This window comes from Vulpes lagopus, chromosome 3, assembly GCF_018345385.1.
Source record: "Vulpes lagopus strain Blue_001 chromosome 3, ASM1834538v1, whole genome shotgun sequence".
Lineage (NCBI taxonomy): Eukaryota > Metazoa > Chordata > Mammalia > Carnivora > Canidae > Vulpes > Vulpes lagopus.
Window position 1 is genome coordinate 45,309,045 of NC_054826.1, and position 20,368 is coordinate 45,329,412.

Below are 20,368 nucleotides of genomic sequence, written 5' to 3' on the forward strand. Positions count from 1 at the left end.
TAATTAGCCTGATCCGATTTTGGAGCTAATCTACAAACAATGCACCATAATTACAAATCCCTTGTGTATCTTTTTATGTTCCGGGAGCTCTGGGCCCAGCCTCCATTTGGACCTCCCATTCCTCTGCCCCCAAATACCCCTCCCCATGAAATAGTTCATGCTAGGCTAAGGAGGGCATGGTGCCTGGGCCAAAGGTACGCATGGGAAGTCCTCCTTGTGCAACCCTTCAATTGGCAGGGAGAAGGAAGAAGTGACCCCAAAAGACACAGCAGTGGTATCAGTGATGGATGGTAAACTGCTCAGGCACACGCTGCCTCTAAGACAGTTCTCTTCAGCTGTAAGGGCTGGAGGGGTGAATGTCATGATCCTTGCACAGACTTTTGTTGAGATTGGCCCCAGTGTGAGTCTGACCATTTGTGGGTAGGGTGGCCTGATTGAGAGTCTCTACTGGCTGGCTCAACCCTGGCTTCACATTGGAAAAGGGACACTATCTGTTCTGGTTTGCCAGGGATGGAGGAGATTCCCAGGATGCAGAAATTTCACTGCTAAAACCAGGAAGGCCCCAGCCAAACCATAAATGAGTTGGTCACCTTACTGTAGAACCAGCCAAGGTGCTTTTAAATACCCCAGCACGTCCAGGCTGTACCCCACACCAATTTAATCAAAACCTGGAGTGTGGGGCCCAGGCACCAGTAGAAAGCTCCCCAAGTGACTCCAAAACATGCAGCTAAGATTGAGAACCACTGTTTTAGAGTGAGTGGGGCCTCTTTAGCATCAATCAAGTCAGATATGTTGGAAGCAGGAGGAGGAAAATGAAAAATTAGCTTAAAGCCAATGGATTATTTTCTTGCTTTAAGCAGAAACATGAGACACATGAAGTTTATAGGGTAATCAAAGTATATATGTAAATCAAATTCAAGGCTCCAAGAAATGAGCAAAGGACATTAACAGACAAATATATAATACAAATGGAAAGTAAATTTTTGGAAAAAAAAGTTCAGTTTCCCCAATAATCAAAGAAAGATAAAATAGGAGATCCATTTTTTTAAGCCTCTCTAATTAGCAATGAGATGAAATGAGATAAAATGATGCAAAAGTCCCTAAAAAATGCATTCAGATGGTGCTGTTGGGGGCATAAAGTGGTTTACAACCCTTTTTGAAAACCAGTTGGCAATATGCGTGAAGACCTTAAAGATAGATGATCAGATAGTTTGGCTCAGTCATTTCTGTTCTCTGAAGTATTATCTAAAGATGCAATTTTATTTATTTATTTTTAGAGTTGGAGAAGGGAGGGAGGGGGTGAGGAAGGCAGAGGGAGAGGGAAAGAGACCCAGGCCGACTCCATGGTAGATGTGGAGCCTGATGCAGAGCTCAATTTCATGATCTTGAGCTGAAATCAAGAGTTGGACACTCAACCAACTGAGCCACCTAGTAAAGAAAGATCTTTATGCATCAGTGGTAAGGAAACAATTGGAAATACCCAGTGAATACTAAAGGTTCAGAACCAGGAACTAGTGAAAGAAGTTATGGCAGAATTTTATAGCCTGGTGGTCAAGGGTGTGTACTCTGGAATCAGGAAGCCCTGGAAGCCTCCCGACTGTGGTCGTGCGTAGTCACTTAACCTTGGTAAGCCTCAGAGTTCTCATTTTTAAAAATAAGGGTAATACTAAAGTCTACCCCATAGAGAGTTGGGGAATTAAATAAATTAATACTTGGAAAGTGAGAATTAAATGCAATAACCCACAAAAAAGTGCTTAACATCATGCCCAGCACACAAGAACTCAGTAGCGGTTTGTTATCATAATGATACAGTCAATTAAAATCTCATGTACCAAAAGGTTGCTGTAGTAAAAATGGAAAAATGCTTCTGCTTTAAGGATGGTAGGTAAAGAAATGCAGGTCAGGGCAGCCTGGGTGGCTCAGCGGTTTAGTGCCGCCTTCAGTCCAGGGCGTGATCCTGGAGACCCTGGATCAAGTCCCTCGTCAGGCTCCCTGCATGGAGCCTGCTTCTCCCTCTGTCTGTGTCTCTGCCTCTCTCTCTCTCTGTCTCTCTCTGTGTCTCTTGTGGATAAATAAATAAAATCTTAAAAAAAAAAAGAAATGCAGGTTAAAGATTCTTCTCTACGCAAAACTATGTAGACAAAGAAGGCAGGGAGGAACATGTAGAGATGCCAGCAGAGGGAAGATGACAAAGCATCTGAGTCCCTCTGTGTGGTCCATGGGAGAGCTGGGACTATGGTTGTAGAAGAAACAATTTTTTGAGATGCTCAGCTCTGATGGCTGTCGGAGACAGAGCAGACCCCTAGAGGAGCAGGGGAGAGTCAGCACGTACCTTTGCACTGGAATCGGTGGGTGGGGGTGGTGAGCAGGAGTCTGTCGGCCATGGGCTCGGGGCTACTGCAGCGGGCGATGCCGGGCTCCTTGTACCCCGCCTTCACCCATTCGGACAGCCAGCGCAGACTACAGTCACAGTGGAGTGGATTGGTTCCCAGTGCCCTAGGAGGCAGAGCAAGAAAGAAGTCAGGGACCCCTGCTCAGCTTGGCCCATAGGTTCCATGCCCTTAGCTCTCTGGAAAAGTAGAATATTCAGACACTGGCTAGATCAGGGGTGTCTGACATGAGGACCAGTGGAGAAGTAGTTTCCACTGGGGCAAAGGCAGTGACTCCAGATTGTACTTCCAACCCCTCCAAATGTTTCCACCCCACTGCAGGCCCTCCTACCTCCAAGGTTTTGCTCTCACCTACCCTGCTAAGATTCAATCCTCAATTCAAGCCCAATCCTAGCCTGTCCAGGATGCTTTTGAACCTTTGGCCACCTGATTATCTGGTTCCCTTGCTCTACTGGAGGGTCCACTGAAGAATGTTCTCTGCATAGATTTTGGTACATAGCAACCTAGGGAGATGCTTCAGATCATGGAAAGGGTTCAGAGCATGCAACCCCTAGATATGCTGCTCTGGCATAGTGATTATTTTGAGCTAAAGGTACTTGAGAAATGGCAGGTGCAGGAGGGGCTCTCTGACCTCCCTCTTTCCACCTAAAAGCAAGTCGTAAAGCTTCCTGTGACAAAGATGCCCTCCCTGCACCAAAAAGAGAATATTCTTATCACTAGAGACAGGGAGTCAATGCCAAAATGGACTTGTACAGACAAACCTGCTCAAAGAACCCTGATCTTCTAATAGCCCCTCTGCGTATTTCTTAGCCACTGACCCACAGTGGACTGCCCCATCCCAAGGCCCTTTGTCTTGTCCCAATTTATCATTCCTTGTATAAAGAGGTATATAAACTTTTGGGCCTAATGGCTTCTTTGGGTCTTCATTTTCCATTTGAATACTCCCATGTACACATAAAAATACCGAATACATTTGTACACATTTCTCCCCTTGCTCTGTGTCAGTCTAATTCTTAGACCAGCCACGGAACCTAAGGGGATAGAAGCCCACTATACCAGTCGGCTTAAAAATGCACAGGAGGGGGACAGCATGGGCCAGTGAAGACCTCTGCACAGGGGTGTCCAGAAAGAAAATACAAGAACTTTTGCTATTTTAAAAATCATATCCTTTAGCATTTCTATTTCTTGAATATTTTATAAGGTGCATACATAATGTATCAGTATCACAGGATATGCATGCAATATGAAAACAATTAAATATGCATAGAGTTAGTATACAGACTCAAAAATGGTCACTGGCCATGTAACAGCTAATGCGTACAGACCTTGGTTTCTCCATGTAAAACGGGGAGGGAGCACCTCAGCAGAGTGGTAGCAACTATGTGCTTTAGAGTCAAGGCAAACCTGGGCTTGAACCAGGGCTCTGCTGCTTACTCGCTGAGAAGCCCTTGGACAAAGTCTTTAGTTCTTCTCAATTTAAGTTTTGCGGTGTATAATAAGGGGATAAATATGCTTTATTGCTGTAAGAAGTAAATGAGATAATTCATCTAAAGTGTTTATCACATAGTAAGAGTTTTATGTTAGTTCTTATTAAACATTTACATTGTTTACATAATTGATGATGCCTCTGACGGCGTTGGAGGCAGAGAACACATGACGTGTACAACGTGAGTACACTGTCCCAGAATGTGCTCTAGGCATCCGGAAAGAGCGTATCCTGAAATGTGAACAGTGATGGCGTGGTCTCTGGCACAATAATGATATTCCATCTCAGGTGGGGCCACACCAAGGAGAAGTACAGCTACTTACAGATGGGAAAGAGATGTTAGGTCGCTGAAGGAGCCTTCAGGAACGCTGGAGATATCGTTGCCGTGGAGGGTCCTGAAGCAGAAGCACAGATCGGGGATTAACCCCCCAGTTACAGTTCTGAACTCAGCATGCTCTTGGGGTCCCAGGCTGGCCCAGATGCCCCACAGTTATGCTCGGAGCCCCACTGCTCTTGGCAGGAGGCGCCTCCTCCTTCTTGACAGGTGTGCAGCTCAGCAGTGGGGACTTTGGGGGCAGAGGGTTTGGGAAAGAAGAGGATGGAGCTTTGAATCTGACAGGCCTGGGATGGAATGAGAAGCCAGTCCCTTTTAGCTGTGGAACACTGGCTAAGTTAACTTTATTCTTCTGAGCCTCCTGAAACACAGAGAGAGACATCTACCTAATGGAGGCACTAGAGAGATACTGGGAAGAACTGTGTCTAACACTAAGTTCTAGAGCCAGGGTGCCTGCCTTCAAATTCTGACCCTGCCACTTACCGGCTGAGTGACTCTGGCCAAAGTTACTTATCTCTCTGTGCCTCAGTTTCCTATCATAAAACGGGAATGAAAGTAAAAAAGATTTGTTGTAGAAGGTGGTTGTGGGTGCACTAATCCATATAAAGCGTAGCATTTTGTATGTGCTAAATAACCATTAATATTTGTGAAAGGGTCCTGAAGAATGGCTGGTACAGATCAATAAATGAGTTCTCTTCATATTCACCTAGAGAAGATTTTGGGGAGATTGAGAAACGTTATTAATCCCAGATCAGGTGATAGAGAGAGGGGAGCAATCAGGTCCTGGAAAGATTCTGTGGAGCTGGACACTCCTCTTCATGGAGCAGGATTTGGTCTTAGCCATGCACATATATGTATCTGGTGCTTGTGTGCATCTGAGTGCATTTTCTGACAGCATGTCCAAGGAGCCAGGCGACCTGCTTGGTATTAATCAGACCTCTCTCCACCTTGTGGTGTGGTTGCTGGGAGCTAGAGTGGTGGTATATATTGCACTTTTAATAAATGCCTAGAGAATAGGTCAGTGAAGAAAACGACATGAACATTGCTCTGTGCTCATGTAACAACACTAGTAAATCCACAATTCATGGATTATAACCTCCTTTCAAGGACTAATCAACTGCATACAAAAAGTCCCCACACCAATGACTCACTTTGGGTCCGGCCTGTGAAATGCAAGGTAGGTGAAATTCAGATACTCAAGGGCTTCTTTAGTGACTACTGCACACTGCTCCCTGTGCTATGAAGGAGCCCTTGTAAAACAAAGGGGCGATTAGAGTTGACCGGGGAAGTGTAAACAGGATAATAACTAATGAATCTGTCCTTTTGTTTTCCTTTTAGCTGATGTTAGTCCGCCCTGGGTTTTGAGCCAAAATACAGATAGAGCTTAATTACACTTAATACAGAACAGGGGCTCTCAAACAGACTGAGTGGAGCTAACACGCTAGCAGATTTCTGAGACCCATTCTTAGGGGCTCTGATTCCATGGGTCTAGGTTGGGGGGCCCGAGAGGCTGCATTTCTAACCAGCTCCCAGGTGATGCTCATGCTCTTAGACCTCTCAACCACATTTAGCTGCCCTAGGTTGTCACCCTTGTCACCTCAAGCTCCTTCCCCTTCCCTTTCCCCAGGACAGCAGAAAGAAGGCAACCAGTCCTCAAAAGAGTGTTGGAGGTAGCTTCTCACCTCCCCACATAAGAAGGGGCTAGAAGCACTTCTAACACTTAACCAGTATCATTTAGTCTCGAATGTATGTAGTTATTTATGAATCACATCGGCTCCTGCCTGCTATTAGCTTGGATGACTTCATGGCTGCTTGCTGTTTGGCAAATGTACCCAGCCCCGTTGTTAATCATTTCCGAATGAGGCCTGGGCCCCTGGAGAGGCACGAAGCCCTAATTTAAAAACAACCAAATGACCCAAAGGCAGCTTTGGCGCTGTGACTCCTGCAAGTCACGCTCCCATTTATTACAAGCTGAGCCGCTGAGATCTCCATAAACTGCAGAGTAACGGGGCTGTTATTTACTAGGACAGTGCTGAAAAAATCTGCCTACACTGCAGGTTCTCGCTCCTGGTTTGGCCCCCAGAGAAAGACTCTTGCCATCCTAAGGGTTGCCAGGGAAGTGGGACAAATGTTCCCTTCCAGGAAGCACTATCCACGGCCCCCAGCCCTGATTTTTCTCTCCTTTTCCTTATACCTCATGGGGGCTGGTGCCAGGCAAGCAACTCTGAACTCAAGAATGACTCATCTTCAAGTGCCTGGGCCTCCCTTTTCCCTGCTGACTCTTATGAGGTGTTAAAGTAAACTTGGGAATTTTGGGATGTGGATGAGGGCATCATTTGGTGTAACATGAAAGCCGGACAATCTTGTGTCACTTCTGAGTTGCTTGAACCTCGGGTCTCCAGATCCCTGGGGGCTCATAGTTTGTATGACACATAACAGGAATGACCGTCATCCCATAGGTAGATTGGGGCAGGTGGGTGCATTCTCTTCTGAACAGGCTAAGTCCTTCCCAGGTGACCTGGGGGTTAAGGTCTAGATAAGACTGCCTGGATGTGAGTCCCTATTCTGATCATTGCTGGCTGTGTGATTATCTGATTCAGATGACTTAATCTTTCTGTGCTTCAGTTTCTTATCTCTAAAATGGAGGAATTCTTAGGATCCACTGGTAGTAGATATCTTTTTAGGGGTGTGGGTTGGTTGGCATCAATCTCTTTTTGGTAACAGTTCCTCCTTTTTCCGTGGGGGATTCACCCCTCTTCACTTCTGGGTCCAACTGGTTTGGCCTCATGGGCAGAACTGTGGCCCAGGTTGGCCCAGTCAGAGTCACTGAGATTGGTCTGAGGCTCAGTACATGAGACACTGGTCTAGGCCAATATGAGACATTTCTGGGGCTTTCTCTGGAACTCTCAGGAAAGAGGCAGTTTCATTTTGAGAAGCAGAACAAGGCACATTTTTGATAGTACCATTGGAACACCTGTATCCAGCCCTAGAACACAGTATCTACTACTGAATTTTTCAGTTACCTGTCTTGATAAATTCTCTTCCTGCTTAAGGCGGTTTGAACTGGTTTCCTCCTCCAGTCAGGAAGGGATCTAACATATGGTTTCATAAGCTAGTTGTAAAGATGAAAAGATAGAATGCAAGTGGTTCAGATGGTACAGGACTCAGTACAGAGCCTGCACGTGATGGGCACTCACTCATGTTAGTTGTGATTATGGCTAGCATCCTCCTGACTCCAGCACTCTCTAGGCTCTGGGATGTGTTTTGGGGCCAGTCCTTTCAATGTATTCCCCAAACCAGTGGAAGCCTGAAGCTATGCAGTCTATACGTTGCAAAGGCAGCATCGAGTCCCATGACAGATTCCTGGACTAGAGAAGAGACACACTGGGATTTGGGCAGAGTGATCTAGGCCCATCACTTTCCTGCCCCTGTTTCTTTCTGCCACTATTTATTTATTTATTTATTTATTTATTTATTTATTTATTTATAATTTTTATTTATTTATGATAGTCACACAGAAAGAGAGAGAGAGAGAGAGAGAGGCAGAGACATAGGCAGAGGGAGAAGCAGGCTCCATGCACCGGGAGCCCGATGTAGGATTCAATCCCGGGTCTCCAGGATCGCGCCCTGGGCCAAAGGCAGACGCTAAACCGCTGCACCACCCAGGGATCCCCTCTTTCTGCCACTTTTTAATTCTCATCAAAGGGATTTCTGGGCCGTGTCCCTACAATCCTCAAGGAAAGTCTTAGATGGGTGGCAAGGAAAAGAGAGAACTTCTGCCTGGGAAGGATGGAATGTGGTGGAAGGAGCACTGGACTAGGAGCTGAGAGCTGGGTTCCAGTCCTGATTATGCTCCTGCCTTGGGCTAGTCTTCAGCATTGCTTCCTGCTCCCACCCTCAGAAGCCACACTCCTCCCACACCTGTACCTCCTGGGGGTCCCCATTTGTCTAAGGAATTCATATTTTCCCTGCCTAGGAAAATTTTTTCCCTGCCACTCCCCACACACTTAGGTAACTCCCACTGGCTTCTCAAGACAGCCTTGGGAGTAGTGATTCAGAGAGCAAACGATCTTGGGTTCAAATCCCTACTTTATTCCCTACTGGTTGTGTCACTTTGGCAAAGTGACTCAACCTTGTGCCTCTGTTTCCTGGTCTGGAGGATGGGGATAACAGTGGTACATTCTTCAGAGAGTTGATATGAAAAGTGGGTATGATAATGTAACTAAAGCATGTAGCCCAGGCAAGGTTTAATAAATGTCAGCGGTGATTACTATTATCCTCTTGGAAAACCCTTTTGGATGGATGGCAAAAACTGGGTCCCATGTATTCCTATGGCTTCTCACAGGTACCACCATGTGTGGCAGTAGCTTATCTACTTGCCTGTTTCCCCTTCTAGACCATGAGCTCTCTAGCTCTCTAGGACAGAAACTATGTTTCATTATTTTCTTCTCCAGTGTTTAGCACAGAATTTAACTCATAGTTGGCATTAGTAAAGGATGAACAAGTTAATGTTTGGCAAGTCATTTCTGAATCTGTCTCCTTATCTCATAAATGAGAGAAGTTTGGATAGGATACTTTTTTTGAAGATTTTGTTTATTTATTTATTTATTTGAGAGAGAGAGAGAGAGAGAGAGAGAGAGAGAGAACGAATGAGCAGGGGGAGGAGTAGAGGGACAAGTGAATCCCTCCTGAGCAAGGAGCCCGATGCAGGGCTTGATCCTAGAACCTCAGGCCATAGTCAGACACTTAACTGAGTCATAGGTTAGGAGAGTTTCTAAGACTCACTTCCCATTTCTAAAATTCAAAATTAATTTTATTTTTAGGTAGCACTGAAAGGCCAAACCCGGAGCAGGGTTTGGAGGCCAATAAGGAATCACCTTTTGGCTCAGCAGAATTGTCTAATGTTTAACAGCTGGTCAAAAATGGAGTGAGGTTGGGGTGCTTGGGTGGCTCAGTCATTTAAGTGTCTGTCTTGGGTTCAAGTCATGATCCCAGGGCCTAGGTTCAATGTTCCTGCTCTTTGGGGAGCCTGCTTCTCCCACTCCCTCTGCCTCTCCCCTGGCTCGTGCTCTTTAGCTCTCTCTCAAATAAATAAATGAAATATTTTAAAAAATGAAGTGGGATTGGGGTGCCTGGGTGGCACAGTTGGTTAAACATCACATGGTGATTTTGGTTCAGGTCATGATATCAGGATCTTGAGATCAAGCCCTGAGTTGGGCTCTGCACTGGATGTGGAGTCTGCTCAAGATTCCTTCTTTCTCTGTCCCTCCCCTTGTTCTCTAAGAAAGGAAGGAAGGAAGGAAGGAAGGAAGGAAGGAAGGAAGGAAGGAAGGAAGGAAGGAAGGAAGAGGAAAGGAAAGAAAAAAAAGAAAGAAAAAGAGAGAGAAAGGAAGGAAGGAAAGAAGGAGAAATGGAGTGAGGTTATCTGGATAGGGAGCAAGCTCTTGGTTTCTAAAGGTAATCAAGCAAAGGGCACTGGAACCCTTTGCAGAGATGCTGTAGGGAGGACCTATGCAATCATTAAATCAGGGATGAACAGCCCCGTGTACATAAATAGCAAGCACAATCCACCTTCAGGGATGAGGGGCTAAAAATACTGAGGATGATGAATAATAATCTTACTTCTTCCCTTAGGAGCACACACTGAAGCTAACTGATTCCAGGTGGCCCCCCTGTGGCTGGGGCTGGGGAGTGACAGTTGGGACCACACACACACACACACACACACACACACACAGACAGACACACACACACACACACACACACACACACACACACACACACACACACACGGCATGCGGCTCAGTGTGGGACAAAGATCAAGGAACACAGAGATCCCTGAAGAAGAACTAGAATGCCCATGAGAATGTTCTCTTCTAACTATTTTTAGATTAGGAGCAAACTAAGAAAAGCAAATTTTCACCCAATGTTTTGTACTCAGGGTTCCCTGAAAACTCTCTCATTTCAGAAATGTATTCATATCCACCCACCAACACACACACACACTCATTCATTCACTCACTCACTCACTCACTCACTCACTCACTCAGTCACTCACTCACAGTCTCTCTCTCTCACTCTTAAATTGTCAGGTCTTTCTAGAATACATTTGGCTTTTGTCTTTGGCTAAAACTGATGCTCATTCTCTTTCCTCACCCCCAATTGCTAGCATTCTTGGATCTCTGGTCATTTCCAAAATCTTCATCAAAGTAAAGAAACTCTTTAGAAATGAGAAAAGAATACACAAACGCTCAAATGCAGTTGTAGATATTATAGCTCTTGATTTCAAAAAAACCTACCTTTTCCCTTAGCTCTCTAAACTGTGAATATCCCACTGTATTCATTCATCTTTAACTCCGCCTTCTTTATTACAGAAACAACTTCACATTAGCAGTTAGCTATCAGTGATTTTTTCATTTGTCTATGTTCTCTTATAGTTCTTTTTCATAGTTATACCTATATGCAAGTTAATATATATATCTATTAGGTTTAGTTTTCTACTGTAAGGCTAGGTGGTAAACACTTCTCTACACTGCTACCTCATTTCCATCTTTACCTCTTTTAATAATTGCCCTTCATTGACTGGCTATGTTATGCTTTCCTTAAACATTTCCCCACTGTGGCTCTTGTAGGTACTATTTAAGATGTGGGTTAAAAATAACAGAGCAACCGAGATCTTAATGCAGAGAACTTTTCCCTCATATTGTATTATCCTTTAGCATAAATTCCTAGCTGTGCAATTATGGGGGAAAAGGATACAAATATCATAAAAGAAACATAGTCCATAAACATTTTTATTTTTCCTGAATTGGTCTTTATGCAGAAAATGGTTGCTCCCCACTCAGGTAGATGGTTGCAATGAGGGCCTCTAAGACCACTTATTATCTATGAGATCCCATGATTCTAAAATGATGAATGCTATAAGCCTACTACTTCTTAATTCAAGAAGCAAGCATAAGCATGTGGTATGTTGATGTGTGCTCCTGACAAACTAATGAGAACATTCTGGAGTGGGACAGAGGAGGTGCATAGGGAGCAGGAAACCCCCGGTGATGTTCATTCCACCACCCTGGGAGACCAGATAATTTTAGTATATGTGCTGCCGCAGCGAGCACCTGGAAGACCAGACAAATGGACAGGCAAGCATTCTTGGACTCCCTCCCTTTTATATGCTGGGTTGCCCCACCAGAACCACTCTAATTATAAACGTATGCACACAGATCCCATGAAAATTAGCAGAGCCCCGGCCCCTGGCAGCAAACCCATGCAGAGAACTGGAAGAGTAGGAAGGGAGACAATAGGTTGGGATTGAGGAGGGATGATGGGAAGTAGGAGGGCGCAGCAGGTCCAGCCCCAGCCCCAGCCAATGAGACCAGCCCATCTCCCATTGTGTTCAACTGGAAACAGGGAAATGGTTCTGCTGATGTTTCCATTCTCAAACTCCCCAGAGAAGGTGGATAATAAATAAGTGACAATAACAGATTGCACACTGTCAGCGCGGGCACTTCTTTGCCCCGAGAGAATTGATTTTTAATAACAGTGCAGATGACATGTGGAGGGAGTTGTCGCTGACACCAGTGTTTTGTGAGCTTCAATAAATCACATCAGCCTGGAGGCTCTGGAATGGACGGGCTCATTGGGTGCTGTCTGCTGATTCCAACTAGGTCCTGAGAAGGGGCCTCGGGCTCTGTGTCAGGAGGCTGGAGTCTGCATCCTCTTGACTGCTGGATTTTGGGTCAGTTACATCCTAGGCCTCAGTTTTCCCATCTTTAAAATGGGCATAATCTCCTCAATCTCACAGCCCTGCTGCAAAGGGTTATATGAGGCAATGGCCATGAAAAGTGGCATTTCTGTCCTCATGAGGATATCATTTAAAGAACCCCCTTTGCCAACAAAACATGCAAGATGACAAGGCACAAAAATCAGGTGACAGTAGGGCCCGGGGTGGGGGTGGCAGTGAGGGCCATTCCTGTTCTTGTAAGGTAATAACAAATAATGGTAATAACAAATTAATATTTATAACGTGTTTACAGGAATGCCTGATGTCTGCCTTTGGCTCAGGGTGTGATCCCAGGGTCCTGGGATCAAGCCCTGCATCGGGCTCCCTGCAGGGAGCCTGCTTCTCCCTGTGCCTATGTTCCTGCCTCTCTCTCTGTGTCTCTCATGAATAAGTAAATTTTAAAAAATCTTTTAAAAAGTAATATAAAGTGGTTACCATGGGCCAGAGCTGTGCTAAATGCCATGTATATAGCATCTCATTTAAACCTCATAAAACCCTGTAAGGTCATTACTACCTGGATTTTTACAGAAGACACACAGCTAGGGAGGGGCAGAGCCACATTTGGAAAGCAGGTAGACTCCATGCCATCTTGTCCTTACTTGGAGCTCACCTGCCTCAGTGGCTGCCCCGTTGCCTGTGTAGGACAGGGCGAGGCAGGTGTCAAACGGTGACAGGTGGGGGCCAGGAGTGGAGGCTGCATGGCCATGTAGGAATATAGATAGGAGCCCTGGAAAGGCCAGGTCTTTCCATTTTCCAAGAGAAATTAGGAATTAGGATTTGTATGAGAAGCCTCCTGAGGGTTAAGTGTTGGCAACTTATTAAAGCTTTGTTTTTTTTTGAAAAGATAGTCTGTACCAACGAAGGGGACAACTGCTAACCCATTGCTGTCTGTGAGCTGAACCAGGTCTCTGGGCTTCTAGTTTGTGACTTGGGTACACAGGTCTCATTTCCTCGCAGAGGTTCACTGTGTCTACACTGCCCCGCTAAGGCCAGAGGGCCCAACAGTGGAGTGATATCAGCACAGTGGCCACAAGCCACACACTGTGCTCCCCTAGGGAGCAGAATACAGCTGCATATGCTGATCCCCACCGGGGAGGTGCCACTGATCTCACTGAGCACAAACAGGAGAAACTCAGAGTGGCTTGTGATTTGCTCTGGGTCCACACGTGGTAGTGGGCTAGCTCACTCCTGAGCCAGGAGGAGTGCTGGTTTGGGGAGATGTGTAGGGGGGAAGAGGAGCACTCAGTACTGCCTGCTGTTACTTGGTGAATGAAGCCCAGGTAGAAAGCAGGGCTCCGAGGTGAGGTACTCACAGCACTCGGAGAGACCGCAGCCCGTCAAAGGCGTGGATGGGGATACACCGCAGCCGGTTGTAGCTCAGGATCCTGTGGGAGAAGACACAGCTGTGCTCCTGGCCATTGCTCTTCTCAGCTATTTGCGGGTGTACTGTCCACACTGTGGACCAGTCAAAGCAAGTGGTTTCTTTATCTTCCTAATTTTAATACACTGACAAAGAGCATCCCCACAATAAAGGGAGGAGAAACGCTCCAGAAAGTTCACAGGTGTTGCCTCCCCCATGTCCTCTCGTGTTCCATGGCAGGCTGGCCTCCTAACCAGCTTTGCCATCATCTCCCTCTATTGTCAGACGGTCAGTGCTCACAAGGTGCCAAGCTAATGGGAACTAAATGGATCTGAGCAAAATATAATTGTGTAGGGAAACCCTCCATTGGGAAAGAGAATTCACAAATCACAGAAGGTATTCCAAAGAGGGCCTTCTTCAGAAGTATTGGTTCCTCTCTAACTGCCCAGACAGTAGAGTTCTCAACTACTTTATTTTCCTTCTGATGATTAAGGGCTGCTCTACGTGGGGGCAGCCATAGCCCTCAGGATTACTAGAGCAGAGAACAGAGGCCTGAGGGGACAGGGAGAAAAGGACAGCCACAGGCCACTCACTGCCAGGCCCATGTCAGACACAGCACCCCACTGTACTCACAGGGTGGAGAGGTGAGACATGTTACTGAAGGTGTAATTGGTCAGCACGCCAATGCTGTTGTTGCTCAGGTCGCTAGGAAAAGTAAAACAGAAGGGTCACACTTTACTGTTAGTTACATCTGTAGTGGGTCATTCCCAACTTTCCCACATTTGTGTAAGCCTGCTATCCATCCATCCATCCATCCATCCATCCATCCATCCTCCATCCATCCTCCATCCATCCACTCACCCATCTATTCATCTATCTACCCATTCATCCAAATGTACATTTTTTCCTTCAAGATTTATTCACTCATTTGAGTATTTGTTGTTCATTCATCCACCCATCCATTCACCTGGTCAACCATTCAATTACAAGTCTATCTGTCCATTTCATCCTCCCAGCCAGACATAATGTGTGAGATCTCTCCTTATTCTAGTGCCATTTTTCCCAGGTCAGTCCTTCCTTTCACTATTCCTCTCTCACTTCTGGCATTCATTCGTTCCATCTTATCAGGGGGAACGAAGTTGGTGGGGGTGTAATTCTTTGCCCACAACAACCTCTAGTTGTAGTTCTCTGCAGGGGTAAATATCTCAAGGAGTGGTTTTCAATAGTAGCTGCGCATTAGAATCCCCTGGAGAGTGTTTACATTCTCTGATGCCCGGGTTCCGTGTCCAGATATTCTGGTTTATAAATCAAATATTCTGATTTAATTGCTTGAGCATGGTTTGGAGCAGGAGTATTAAACAAACAAACACATTAATCAGCTGAGGTTGAGAACCACTGAGAACCCCAGAGTGGTTCTCAGGGCACTTTTGCTTCCCCAGTGACATGTGGCAATGTCTGGAGATATTTTTGGTTGTCACTACCCCGTGATGGATTCTACAGGCATCTCATGGGCAGAGGCCCCAAGATACTGCTAAACATCCCACAGTGTCCACCACAGCCCCACAACCAAGAATGATCTGGCCCCAAATGCCCCCAGGGTTGAGGTGAAGAAATCTCATCTAGAGGCTGGTTTGGGGGATGTTTAGGAAGCCAGGCTGAATGAGGGGACAGGTGGCTTTCTGCCACTTTTCTTCAGTAGCCCCACTTTCCCAAGGGCAACAGTGATTCATTCTGAAAGAACTCTCACTCCCCACCCCCTGACCCCGCACTGTGGACTGGCTTCCTGCCCCCTGAGCAGCCAGGGTGATCTTTCAATGACCACTCACCCAAGGAATGGTTTTGTACCCTTATGGGTCCCATCTTGGCAAGGCAACGAGGCTGTCAAGGGACAATGCTCATAGACCACCCAGTTCCTAGACATCCCCCACCCAATACCCTGCAGCCTTGCTTTCATTTGGAAGTTTTCCTGGATTTTGGCAGACTTGGAGCCACTAGGAGCTACCACCTGAAGGAACCTCAGTTTGAACCATATACTTGGAACATTTTTTAGGCAACTGGAAGAGAAAGAAGCAATGCCCACTTAAGCTTTTGGCAAACCTCAGTGCAGCCACAGCTTGCAAGAAACTGGAAACTAAGGAGTCTCAGGATTTAATTGGGGTCCCAGAAAATCAGAGGCTCTCTCACCTCTCCCTAAGCCAAGAAGCAGGTGATGTGGATGGTCAGTGATCCCAGACTCTGGGTATTTCTGTGTCTAGTTCTCACTGGTATGACCTGGCACAGCAGACTGGCTCATACCTCCCACCTACCTCTCTCTGTTCCACCCCGGGAGAAAGTGCAGGAATATGGTGAAGCCTGCAGACCATCCTCCCTTACCCTCCACATGTTTTCTGAGATCCCCAGGAGAGAACACTAAATGTCCCACCCGATGCCGGGCTCCTTACATAAGTGTCAGGTGGCGGAGGGCAGACAGCTCCCTGGGCACGGCTGTTAAGTGGTTTCCTTCCAGGTACCTGAAAGAGAGATGTGGAGTGAAGCCTGGTCAAAAGGCACTGCACACACTGTCCTTTCTGAAAGACCCCTCCTCTGACCTTCTGGGCTAACTTGGGCCTCTGTTTTACTCTCTCATAGTTCCTCCCCCCCCCCCCCCCATCAAAGCACAGACTGCATTTGTCACTTATTATTTATTTGTGCGATTATTCAACTAATGACATTTTTTCCTCACTGGACTGCTATACTCCGTGATGGCAGGGCTGTTGCCTAAAACTGTCCGGTGTTGGATCTGCCAAGAGTGTGTATGGAGTTGGCATGCAGTAGGTGCCCAATAAATATTTGTTGAATGAATAAAGCACTCACTCTGTACCCAGCCTTCACAATACTCTCAAATGGCAAGTTTTCACAGTTGAGGAAGCAATTTCAGAGATGTTAAAACACTTGCCCAAGGTCACACAGTGAGTAAGTGGCTGAGCTAGGATTTGAACCCAGGTCTCTCTAAAGTCTCACCACAGTTCCATTCAGCCTCTACTTAGCTACTGGGGAGCATGGGAGAGCTGAGTCATGATTCATGCTAAGAACCCTAAATCTGTGTTGTGTATCTCTGATGCGCCCCTGGAAGCTGAGGAGAAAGGGTGTGCTCTTGGAGCATTGTGCTGTGGTTCCCAACAGGATGGCTGCCTGTGGGAGGGGACAGCGGTTCGGACTGGGACGTACCAACAGATGGAGACTCATCCTGGATAGGCAAAGGCTGAGCCTAGACCTCTCTGGACTTTAGGGTCCTGCACAGACTTGCTCACCTAGGCTGAGGCCATCTCCTTAGACACTCGAGTGTGCTTGAGGATAAGAGAAGGAAGTCTCATTTTGATCATGAATCACAAAAGTTATTACTACCCTCAAGAGGTGACACAGGCTAATTTATTCACTCTCATCCTGTGGTAAACCCCTTCCCCCTGGGCTTCCTCTTGTTCTTGGGACAAAATTACAAGAACTTTTTTTTTTTTTTTAGTTACAAGAACTTTTAAGATGGCTTACAACGTCTGGTCTGGTCTCCTGTGCGAATCTCCCTTGACATAAGGCCCCCATAGCTTCCTCTCGGTGCTGGTGTCCACTAGTGCAGGGTCTGCCTTAAGCTCAAAGAGGGCCTACCTCTGTCTTTATCTCTAGTCTAGCACTTCCCAAACTTTAACATATGTACACATCACCTGTGATATTGCTAAAAAGCAGATTCTAATATAGTGGGTCTGTGTCAGGTTGGAGAGTCTGCATTTCATTCATTCATTCATTCATTCATTCATTCACTCATTCGAGACAGAGAGAGAGAGACAGAGACAGAGAGAGGCAGAGAAATAGGCAGAGGGAGAAGCAGGCTTCCTCTGGGGAGCCTGATGCGGGACTTGATCCCAAGACCAGGATCATGCCCTGAGCCAAAGGTCAACCACTGGGCCACTCACGTGTCCCTAAGTCTGCATTTCTAACAGGCTCCTGTATAAGGATGGGAACTGCTGGTCCACAGGCTGCATTTTGAGTAATGAGCTGCTGGAACACCAGCTGGCATCCAGTAGACCCACCACCAAATGACTGAATGGGATGAAATGGGTTAAAATAGGATATGAGTCAGTTTGTCAATGACCAAACCAGGCTTAGCTTTGAGGATAAGTTGGAAGGGGTGTTTTCTTAAGTTTGGGCCCAGTGACTTTATTTCCAGGGCTGGCCCCTGATAATCATCATGGCCCAGGGCACTGGGCAGGACCCCATATGGTCTGAGGTTGCCATGGCATGTCGGATTACTTCCCTTTGGTCCTTAATCCTTTGTTGTGTACCTATTATGTGTTAAGAACTATGCTAGAGGAGGGGGTAGACACAAAGATGAACCAGATCCCATTTCTGCCTTCAGGGAGCTTGATCATCTGGCCTAAAATTCAGCCACATACACTTAGATGGTGCCCTCAGGCAGAGGAGCTAAGAGAAACATATTCACCGATGCATTCATTTATTCAGGCAGAAATCTTTATTGGGCAACTGCAGTGTGTATACACTGTATATACCAGCGTGTATACACTCGTGAAGAAGACAAGCGTGCTGCCTACTTTCTGGCATTTAAGAATCTAACATGGAGAGGGAAGGGGAGGGAGAGGGGAAGAGAGGGGTGGGGAGAGAGAGAGGAGGACATACACAGAAAACAACATAGATTACAAACTGTGCAGGCCAGCGAGGCGGGTCTGGTGGGGAAAGGGAGCCGGGCAGATCACGCTGAAGCCCTGGAGGTGGCTTTATCCCAAGTGCAGGGAGTGACTGCAGACCGGTGCAGGAGCTGGTGTCACAGCTTACCCTGCTTCACCCTTCTGCTCTGCCCTGAAGGACGGGTGGCAGGGCATTCACATGCTGTGTGGACACTGGCCCTGTGGCTCAGCAGTGGTGGTGAGGAACAGGCATGAAGACCTTCTAGACTTCTCTGGACAGGGAGGTTCTGTGGGGGTGGCAGGATTCTGGGGTCTGTGCAGGCTGATGGAGGGGAGGACAAGTCATGTCGGACCACCTTGCCCACAGGGAGTGTTTTGTGGACGGTGTGGCAGGGAGGGAGGGAGGGAGGAAGAGGGAAGAGGGAGGAGCTGGATGAATGAGCAGGGCTGGTGGGGAGTGTGCTGGTTCAGGGAGCATCTCTGCTGGAGGGAGGCTAATTAACCACGAGGGAGCCACTTGAAGGGGTCTAGCCTCGGGCTGGCAGTGACATCTCCCCCTCTCCCATGCTGCTTATCCTCTCACTCTTGTTTGTTTGTTACAACTACTTAGCAAACTTGAGGCATCTAAAACGAAACCCAGACTAAGATGCCATAACACCAAGTCTCCCTGCTGGGATGTTTACAGAAGGCCTCATGACAAGCACATCCGAAGCAAGTTACCTAAGCTCACAGACCACAGAGTGACAAGGAAAATAACAAAACAGAAACAAAGGTGCAGAATCTAGTGCTCTGGGACAGAGAGACTCTGGTCTGTTATCCAATCCTCTACAGAGGGGGCCATATTTTGCTGGGTGTTTTGTCCATCTGGTTGAACACTGAGGCTCAGAGAGGGGAGGAGTGAGTCCAAGAGCCAGGATCTAAACTCAGGTCTGCTGGGTTGCATAGCCCAAGAAGTCAAACCCATGTGATTTCAACTCTACCTGGAGCTCCTTATTTTCACCTTTGGCCACCACTGTCCTGAGAGGATTCGCCCGACCACATAACTTAGTCTGTCACCTCTGCTAGGACATCAGCTGCATGCAGCAGGGATTTGGGCCACTTTTGTGTCCTGCTGCATTCCCAGAGCATAGTGTAAGGCTCAGCACGTAGCAGGACCTCAAATATTTACTGAATGAGTGAATGAATGAATGAAGAGAAGGGCTGTTTGTAGGACCCTGGATTAAACAAACAAAAACTTACCAGGGTTTCAAAAGATGCCCTGTGCCTGGCCCATGTCCATCTGTAAGGGAGGCCATGCTCTATTGATGCCTGCATTTGCTCAACAGTTGAATGAACATCTAAAATGACCCCTGGAATTCAGGGATGCTGACAGCATCCTCAGCTGACACAGGGAGGTCCTGGGGGTCCTGGAGGATGGGCAACATGACACAGATGCTTCTGGAGCCTCTGGTTCTGCTGTTTCAGCCTGGCTTTGATGGGTGCTCTGCTGATGCTGACTGGATCAGCCTTGCCCCTGTTTAAAATCCTTCCCTGGCTTCCACTGCTTGCTAGAAAAGGACTACCCATCCTGTCCAAATCCTTCCAAGCTGTCTGTAGCCTGTCCTGAAATCAGTCAAGGTTCTCTAGGAAAACAGACCAGTTGGAGATACACACACACACACACACACACACACACACACACACACACACACATATAAATGTATGTACAGAGGGAGAGGGAACTTGTTTTTTAAAAATTTTAAAAAGATTTGAGGGAGAGAGAGAGAGTGCTCATACACAGAGGGAAGGGCAGAGGGGGAGAGACAATCTCAAGCAGACTACCCGCTAAATGCAGAGCCTGACGTGGAGCTCAACCCCAGAACCCTGAGATTATGACCTGAGCCAAAACTGAGAGTTGGCTGCCCAACTGACTGAGCCACCCAGGCACCTCATGAGAGAATTTACTTTGAGGAAGGGCTAGCAGGTTGGAAACTCAAGTATGATTTCTGTGTTACAATCTTAAGGCAGAAATCCCCCTTCTACCTTCTACAGAAAGCTCAGTTTTTTTTGTTTTTGAGGTCTTCTACTGATTATATGAGGCCTACATCCACATTATTCTGGGTAATCTCCTTTACCTACTTGCATCGACAAAATACCTTCCAGGTAACATGTAGCTAGTATTTGCCCAAACAAGTGGGTCCCCCTGCCCAGTCAAGCTGACACATCAAATTAACGGTCCCAGGCCCTGCCTCCCCTTCCTGTTCACCCCACAGCAAACTCTCTGTTGGCTTCAGCCCCGCCCCCTGAATACCCCAGGTTCCTTTTGGGGGGCAGGTCTCGGCACATGCGTGCCCCTCCTCTCCCTC

General features: G+C 46.9%; 1 protein-coding gene across 1 annotated transcript in view; it reads right to left on the reverse strand.

Moving 5' to 3' along the window:
- SLIT3 (slit guidance ligand 3) overlaps positions 1–20,368 on the reverse strand; it is a 589,537-nt gene that overhangs the window by 39,978 nt on the left and 529,191 nt on the right. The window contains exons 21-25 of the mRNA XM_041748203.1: positions 15,792–15,860; positions 13,984–14,055; positions 13,304–13,375; positions 4,200–4,271; positions 2,333–2,496 (exon numbers count right to left, since the gene is read on the reverse strand). Coding sequence (XP_041604137.1) covers positions 2,333–2,496; positions 4,200–4,271; positions 13,304–13,375; positions 13,984–14,055; positions 15,792–15,860 — 449 coding nt within the window. The remainder of the gene's footprint in view (positions 1–2,332; positions 2,497–4,199; positions 4,272–13,303; positions 13,376–13,983; positions 14,056–15,791; positions 15,861–20,368) is intronic.